This window comes from Anomalospiza imberbis, chromosome 12 (assembly GCF_031753505.1).
Source record: "Anomalospiza imberbis isolate Cuckoo-Finch-1a 21T00152 chromosome 12, ASM3175350v1, whole genome shotgun sequence".
NCBI lineage: Eukaryota > Metazoa > Chordata > Aves > Passeriformes > Viduidae > Anomalospiza > Anomalospiza imberbis.
This window is the reverse complement of record NC_089692.1, coordinates 13,810,346-13,819,057: the sequence shown is the minus strand read 5'-3', so window position 1 is coordinate 13,819,057 and position 8,712 is coordinate 13,810,346. Positions and strand designations below refer to the sequence as shown.

General features: G+C 50.5%; 1 protein-coding gene across 1 annotated transcript in view; it reads right to left on the bottom strand.

Annotated features, from left to right (window-relative positions):
- Nucleotides 1–58: 58 nt before the first annotated feature.
- Nucleotides 59–8,712, bottom strand: part of ATP6V0D1 (ATPase H+ transporting V0 subunit d1) — a 34,870-nt gene continuing 26,216 nt past the window's right edge. Inside the window, exons 4-8 of the mRNA XM_068202906.1 lie at nucleotides 7,445–7,524; nucleotides 3,553–3,630; nucleotides 2,790–2,966; nucleotides 1,951–2,028; nucleotides 59–1,424 (exon numbers count right to left, since the gene is read on the bottom strand). Coding sequence (XP_068059007.1) covers nucleotides 1,263–1,424; nucleotides 1,951–2,028; nucleotides 2,790–2,966; nucleotides 3,553–3,630; nucleotides 7,445–7,524 — 575 coding nt within the window. The 3' untranslated portion in view covers nucleotides 59–1,262. The remainder of the gene's footprint in view (nucleotides 1,425–1,950; nucleotides 2,029–2,789; nucleotides 2,967–3,552; nucleotides 3,631–7,444; nucleotides 7,525–8,712) is intronic.

The following is an 8,712-nucleotide window of genomic DNA, read 5'->3' as shown; positions in this document are numbered from 1 at the left end:
GATGAAGGCTCCACCTGGGGCTGTGGGAGCAGGTGCCCAAGTAAGCAGGAGAGCACAGTGCAGTAGGCAGATATTTATTGGTGTAGAGAGGAGGGGATCACAGAAAACAAACTGCAGAGGTGACCACAGCACAAGCTGGGACAGAGCCACTCTCCATTGATCCTACCTCCTAGCAGCATCCAGTGTGTTTCCCTCCAGCAAGGCTTGTCTGCTGCCATTGCACATCTCCCAGAACTCAAGTGCAAGAAGGAGCTAGCCAGGACAGAGCAGCAAAGAGCAGGGCTGCCACACCATAGCCCAGGGCTTGACTCCCACCCTAGACCACCGATAGGCAGGGCCTGGGACATCCCTGCCCCCACCAGGGTGACTAAGGCTGCTCTGTCCCCTGGCCAGCTGTGCCATACAGCTCCATGGCAATGCCAATCCACCCTCTGCAGGGAAGCCTGGATGTCTACCCTGGAGGGGTGCAGGGGTCCACCACCATCTGCAGAGCCCAGAGGAGCCCAGAGGCTCTTGCATGGTTGGGTCAGTAAACGGCAAGCTGCGAGTCTCCACAGCTCTGAGGAAGGAGCTCAGCCAGCTGATGGAGCCCTGTCCTGGGCAGCAGGGAGACTGATGAGAGCTGCTTCTGATGAGAGCAGACACAGAGAAGCTGCATGAGTGCAAACACTGCCAGAGTGGGAGGACTGTGCTCCACAAGCACTCTGGCTCTGCCCTCACATTCCCACAGGCTCCATTCCAGTCCTGGCCAGAGTTGCTTGGTCTCTCCCAGGTCAGGGTTCACTACAAAGGGACGCAGGGATTGCACAGCAGCATGGGCTACACTACAAACCACATTCTAACTACATCTCACAGAAACAACACTGAGTAGGAGACGTGCAGAGCACTGAGAGAGGGCCCCTCAGCCATGGCAAACCTGACCCATTCCTCTGCAGCAGTGGGACTCCCTCAGAGGCAGGCCCCTGCAGCTCTGTGAGCATAAGCGCACACAGCAATTAGTACAGGAACACTGTGACTACTGCATACACAAGAGGAGGCCCTCCTGCTGCACAGGGCTAAGCCTGGACCACTGGTCCCTCCGGACGTCTCACGGCACACACAACTCCAGCTTTTGAATAATTTAACTAGCAACTGTACAGTTTCCTCATTTGATCCAGTTCCACAGATGGGACATCCCCGGAGTCTGGGCAAGGGACAACTCAGGGAGTTAGGGGTCCCTCCGGACTCCAGGGGTGGGAGGGTTGGACAGGAGCAGAGCAGAGTTAGAAGATGGGAATGTAGTTGTCGATCTTGGTCCTGTGTCGCTGGGCGATGCACTCTGCAATCCACACAATGTTGCGGCACTCCTGTTCCTTCAGCTTCACAAAGGCGTAGAAGACTCCAAAGTGGAATTGGTTGAGGAAGGCCAGCTTGTTCAGCTTTACCTGGGGAAAGCCCAGAGGAGGACATGTCATTTGTTTACCTCAGATAGGAGCAGTTGGTCAAAGCAAGCATGGAGCTGCTTGGAAGGACCCATGACTTCCCTGCAGGCTGGAAGGCTCTGCACAGGTATCCTGTTCTTCATCTCTCTAGGTCCTTGGGACAGATCTAACGTATAGCACATGGCTCAGGACAGACTCTGACATTTGAAAGGGGAAATATTTATAACGCAGGTACCATAAAAGTCCTTATTTTCCATGTAATTACATGCTGGTTTTGCTATTGATGGACCAAATATCCATTAACAGCCCCAAACATGCCTCCTCACACTGCTAGAATCTGTCTGGTGAGACAACAGGCCAAGCACTATGCCAGGCCCCCATTCTCATGCAGGAACGGAAGGCAAGCATGCTTCTCCTTCCCCCAAACCCTGTTCATCCACAGTGCTGCTGACAGGGCAGTAGACCAGCTTCCTGACACCTGGAGCTTTGCAAATAGCATATGTCATGAAGCATCTCAGGGCTCACTCACCTCATGCTCAAAGAACCTGTCTTCAAGGGTTTTGTCTCCAGGGTTGCTGCCAGCCCCTTCAAACAGCAGCTTGTACTCCTGCAGGAAGGCATTACATGAGAATATAGCCTGTACCCAAGCTCAGCAGCACTTGAGGGCCCCCTGTGTCACAGACACTCCAGGCACCCTGTCAAGTTAAGAGGTCAGAGAAACCAAGAGTCCTGCCCCTTCTCCAAAATGTGCAGTTCTCAAAGGCGTATCACTGCTTTGAGCCACAGGAAAAGAGGCATCAGGTACAGACCCCCTCCATGTACAGACTGGAGTGTTTGGGCCAGGTCCCTGTGCCCACATGCACAGGCTGCTCAGTAAGGGGACACTGAGCTCTCTGACTCCAAACAGGTCCCCAGCCATGCACAAAGTGGCTTGAGCACAGACAAATCCAAACACGTCCTCCTAGGTCAGTGTCTTACCTTGAACTGAGCCAGAGCTCAAGGCTGGAAGTGGGGCAACACCACTTCTCACTGAAGACACATTTCCATTCCCAAATGAGGCAAGGAGAGTCTGTCACTGCTGTCACATCAGCACCTCAAGAGTTTGGTGGTAAGGGCAGTCCCCACACCCTTGGACAGGGAACATTGTCTCCCAATCACCTCTAAAATGACAGCCATGACTAACAAGCCAACAACATCTCAGGCAAGCCAAGTCCTGCCCAAGTAGAGCGCAGGACCAACAGCATCAGAGAAGACTGGCACCTCTCTCCCCCAGCTGACAAGCCACAAGTTCCCCCAGATCCTCAAGAAGCTCTGACCCAGAGCAGGTTCTTGTAGCAATCCCCATGGCCCTCACCCCAGAGCACTCACAGGGTAGTAGTCAGCAACGTTTTTGACTTGCTCGTAGTCATCTGCCCTGGCCAGCTGAGCCAGGCCCTCAGGGTAGAGCTTGCCACAGTGTGGGAACAGCTTGGCTCGGTCCTCCTTGGACAGCTCAGTACCAAATGAGTTGATGGTGATAATGAAGGCCCTCCGGTCAGCTTCAAACTGTGGGAAAAGAGTGGCTCATGCTGAGATGCAGTATCTTTACCAGAGGATGGCAGATATCAGTGCTGCTCTGCACACAGTCACATCAGAGGGCAGCATGAGGAGGCTGCTGGGATGTGTACAGCTCTCCAGTGCTCAGCTAGGGCAGGCTACAAGTGCAGACTCCCAGTATGCCCAGTACCCGGGGAGCATTCAGGTGAGGAAATCCCCATCCCAGGCACAAGCCAAATCCTGCCCGAGTCAAGGAGTGTCTCTCACCTACTGCTGCTGAGTCCTGCACATCTCACAGCAAGCTTTGGCATGGAGACAGGCTGTGACCCAAACAGCTCTGGTAGCTCTCCTACATGCTATCCACTTGAGAGGATGAAGATGTTGCCACAGAGGCAACAAATGTATCACTACTTGGGGGAACAAAAGTCATGCCCAGGCAGTGTTCCCCAGGTCTCCCAGTGAGCAGGTCAAGCAGGCATGGGGATGCTGAACACTGACTGGAGAATGCTGAACAACTGGCAGACAAGCTGGGCCTGAGCAGGGAGTGATGACCATCACTGTAATACCCTCCAGCTATGGAAGTTTCCAGACCTACCTCCAGGATTGGGCACATGGCATCTGCCGTGGTACCTCCCAGCGTCTTGCAGAACTTGTAGAAGGACTCCAAGTAAGCCTGGAAGAAAGAGAGCAGATGAGCATTCTTCTACACAGCTTCATCTACTCCCCCACAGGGCCTTTCAGCAGAGGACAGACAGCAAGCAGACTTTGCTTGCGTGCTCCCAGACAGTCTGTAACACAGCACAGGCACTCTGGCCCCATATGAACTTGCCCACACAAGGACTGTGCTTTCCCCAGGAGCCAGAGACATGAAGGGCTGTGGTTGGGTTTGCTCAAGTGACTGCATGAGCTTACTGTGGGCAAGATCCCCAGGCAGCAAGGTTAAAGCCTATTTTTCTCCTTTGAGTCGCCTAACTCATTTCACTGAAGTCTCACGTGGTTTCCTGACCCTGCTCTGGCCTCCACAAACATGCCAAGCCACACAACCATAGCTGCAAGACCTACACTCAGAAAGTAGCGCTGTGTAAGCAGAGTCAAGAGATGAGACAGGACATCTGTGAAAGAAACCAGCCATTCTCTTTAATTCTCTTTTCACACTGCAGCCACTTGGTCTCTATCCCAATTGAAGCACTGCAGAAATCATACAGCCAGGCACAGCTACGCTGCCTCCAGGAAATCCTTTGTGGAGATGTTCCATAATCCATCTGGAAGATGACTCTGTCTCCCAGGGGGTGCCTAAGAAGGCTGTGGATGGCTAAAAGTATTGTTCAGCAAAAACATTCTCAGATGAAGTGATCAAGTAATAAAACACCTCCCCGAGCAGAGAGCTGCAACCAAAATCACTTCAAAGGGATGGAATAAAGGGATGCTGAGACAGCACAAATCTCTGCTTTATCACAACAACTCTAGGACTGAAGATGGACCAAGAATGTACAAGTTGGACATCCTCAGCCTCTGCACTAGGAAAGCACCTGGATTACTGTGTTCTGTAAGTATTTCTTACCACACAGTGCAAGAGGACAATGCTGGGTGAGCATCACTCATCAAAGAAAGCCTCTCCAGCACTTGCCACTGCTCAGGTGGAGGAGAGCACAGAGCATCAGTCTGCAGAGTTACGACAGGAACAAGGACATGGATAACAGATGCCATTTGAGGCTGACAGGAAAGGGAACGTGAAGAAGAGATTCAGTCACTACCTCTTGCCCTTATCAGAGCTCATGCACAAACTAAGGCTTTAGAAGCAAATACAGGTGAACTCAAATATCCAGCAGTGAATGGGGATCCAATATCACAGACAACACGGAAACAGTCTGTAAACAGCTGCACTGGGTGCCCTTCCAGTGACAGCAACTGACAGAAAAACTTCAGTGTCCTGAAGCCCTTACCCCAGGAACAGAGGTGTCTTTCCCTTTAATGATCCTCAATGGGTCTTCCCTTTCATGAACCCACCCCCTCTGCCTCCTGCTAGCCTCATCTGTCCTCAAATCCAGTCTGAAGACAGGCCTGTGGCCTGTCTATCCACATTGATTTTTCCAACATCATCTGTGGGTACCACCCTCCTCTGCCAGGTGAGGAATCCTAGCCTTTTCCTACAGTTTTCTGTACAGAAGTTATACCCAAGCCTCTAAGTGTGTCTGCCTTAGCATCATCTCCTGTTTTGCTGTTCATACTCTGAGATGAGTGGAATGAGCTAGTGTCCAGGTCAAACACACTTTACAGAAGGATGCAGTAGCACAGTGATATTCATACTGCTCTTTTCTACTGTTAGGAGCATGTTACCTTGTATAGAGACAAATGCTCAGGCCAATCATTACCCAAGACTCCAGTGAGTAGTAGGAAGGAACAAGGAGACCCTCACTATACAAGCAGAGTCAGGGTTCCCTCCTGGCCTCTCCCATACACCGCTCCACATTTATCCACACTGATTGCCTGCTTTATTTTATTGTCCAGTCGCAAAGCTCCTTCAACTGGTTCCTACAAGAAAGTCACCAGCAAAGGCCAACAGTCAGCTGGCTTCACTTCAACAAGAGATGGAACAAAGGGAGTAAGCACTGAAGATAACAATGCCAGCAATAAAGATAACAATGCCAGCCCACTTCCATTGCAAGACTTGGCTGCTGACTGCCTCTACACTAAGCACTGACCATTTTTAACCTCTGTTCCCCATTTTAGTCATACTTCCATTTGAGAACCTTCACTGCTAACAAGAAGCCTTTGTAATAGCCTTCCTCCTATGAATCCTGCTCAAACCTTCTGTCAACACACTCATAGATTCCTTACAAAAACCTCCAGTATGTCTGGGAGATAGCACTTCGCCTTCCCATGCCAACTCCACACGAACACAGGCATCTGTCCTGGGCCTGTTGTGCTTCTCAGAGCAGCTCTCAGACCTGATTTTATTTCCCTCATTTGCATAGTATTATACATTTTCCAGTCCCTGGGGAGAGAGGTAGCTTTAAGTAGTCTGTAAGCAGCAATCACCTTTTCCACTCCTTCATCCCTATGATTTCTTATGGACAGAGCCCCTGTATTCCCCAGGGGCTGCTCTTTAGCAAGAACCAGTGCCAGCACACACTGAGGCATTACAGGCACCTACATTTCCATTTGTGGGTAGGAAGAGCAGACTACAAAGCAGTATTGAGCCTCAAAAAGGATATGGGAAAGGACATGGCAGCTGGGATCCAACTGTATACATCCCACCTCCCTCCCAATTTTCCCTGTGCCTACTCTGCTGCCTGCCTTCCCCCTCCTCCTTCACAGAGAGATCGAGGCCTGTGCCCTGCAAGGCTGTGGTGTTTATGCACAAAGGTGTCCCTCCCTGTTACAGCAAAGACCAGTACATGCCAGAGGCCACAGGCAGCTGGGCATGACTGCTGACACGCCGCTCCTTTTCCCTCCCTTTGCCTTCTTCCCTTCACGCCTGACCTGCTCTCTGCCTCTTCAAACAGGCCACTGCTTCCTTGGAAAGAAGAGGTCACCTCAACTGCAGGCTGGCTGTGACCAGCCAAAACAAGATTGACAGATAAAATCTACATCCCACCCCTGATCCAGAGAGCTGAGATGGAGCGATAGCCACAGCCTGCACATAAACACATGCTTTGACACTGCTAAAACCAGCTAAAACTAGACAGGGCCTGCAGAGGAGATGAAGCTCAGGACAAGGAGATCCTTAGCCCCTCCACATCCCTCTGCCAATACTCTCCCCAGCTTGCACCTTTCACACTACTCTACAAGAACATCTAACCCCAATCACATCCACAGAAGACTTGAGCAGACAGTTGGAAGGTCTTTGGGAAGGGCTCAAGACAGGGAGTGCAGCCGATGGGAGTCCTTCAACCAAGTTTAAGTTTAGTCACTGTGAATGCAGTTAACTGCACCTCTGAACCCGTGTGGTCAAGGGAGCAGACCTCTCCTGCTTGCCTGGGGCATGAGTAAATTCAAAGACACAACCTCTGCAAAATCTCTTGCACAGACTCTTGAGAAAATCCTCTTTGCCTAGCTCTGGTGCCCTGACTCAGCGGAGCTGTGTGATCGGATGTCAGGCGCCTCCAGGAGCGTTATCTTTACTTTCCAAAGGATGCAAGTAGGTTTTGGCCATGTTTAATCACCATGCCAGGAATAAATAGGGAAGTTTACATCTCCTTCCTTTCTCAGAGTCTCTAGCACTAGGACAAGAGGCAACAGGCAGAAATTGATGCACAGAAGTTCCACCTGAATATGAGGAAGAACTTTTTTACTGTGTGGGTGAGCATGCACTGGAACTGTTTGCCCAGAGAGGGTGTGGAGCCTCCCTCACTGGAGATATTCCAGAACCATCTGGACACAATCCTGTGCCATGTGCTCTGGGATAGCCCTACTTGAGCAGGGAGGTTGAATCAGATGACCCACTGTGGCCCTTTCCAACTGAACCCATTCTGTGACTCATTTACCTTATACAGCGTGTTTCGAATTATTTCGATATTCATTTCATCCAGGTCCTGTTCAGATATGCAGTCTTGGAAGAAAGCAGCTGAAACAGAGCCAGAGACAGAGTTAGCATTGCCCTAACCAGACCCATGCTCAGCACTTTCCGACTCCTCAACAATACCAGGCAGAAGCACACCCTGTGTTGAGCTTATCCTTCCTAGGCCTGGCTCTTCTCTTCAGCAGCCAAATTGTCATGACTCAAAACCTCAGGCTCCACCATGGTTCCTTAGGCCATAATAATTTTTGGGGTTCTCATATGAAAATCTTACTTCACCCCTTAGTCCTATGGTTTTGTTAACAGCCTATTCCCAGCAGAAAATCTCAGCTCTAGCACCCAGTACCAGTGATAGAGAAGCCTGTATTTAAAAATAAGCAGTTCCCAAACTGTTCCCAGATGCAGGCACTTGGAGGTGACAAGGCAGCTTTGAACTGCCTGCTACAGCATTGCAGGAGTGCTTAAGCACCTGTGAGACAGCAGCTAGTGAAACACAAGGAGCTGATGCTTCTTCCTCCTTCTACAATGGGGGATTAGTGGGGATTAAGAAGGTATGAAGATGCCATAGCTCGTATAGCCCATGACATTGGTCATGACTGGAGTCAGGAGCTGCTTCTCCTGGTCAAGTCTATCAGTCTCATTTTCCACTTCTTCCAGGGGCTTTTATTTCTCTAGCTGAAAATTAGTAACAGGAGACAGAATAAATTAGTAGGACTTGGTGGGATGCTTGGCCCTACATACTTTGCCAGAGTATCCCTGGGAGGGAGTTGGAGAAGTTGTTGCCACATAACACAGATTTCAGATCAAACAGGTGCTACAAGCTGCAGATATAGATGAGTCTTGTACATCTACAGTGTAAATGCAAACAAGTAGTACAATAAAACCCATTGACAGGACTTCCTGACTTCAACTCTCACTCAGTAACCAACTTTGCTGAATTTGCTACAAAGAGAAATCTGATCTGTCTCAGCTTACACAGTGCAGCTGTGGGTAACAGACACCACAGCCATGCTGGGAACTGACCAGTGCTCAGCTCTGTGCAACAAACCAGCTGCAATGCAGGCTTACACCTCTGGCCTGCACCACTTTCATAGCATGAGCTGCCTGGAAGGACGGCAGTCACAGTGTGGGTCTGGAGGATCCTGAACAGAGGTTAACCTCTGCAGAAGTTTCTTTGCAGCACCAGAGCACAATGCCACGTGTCCAGGGAACACTGCTCCTGATGGTTGGCAAAAA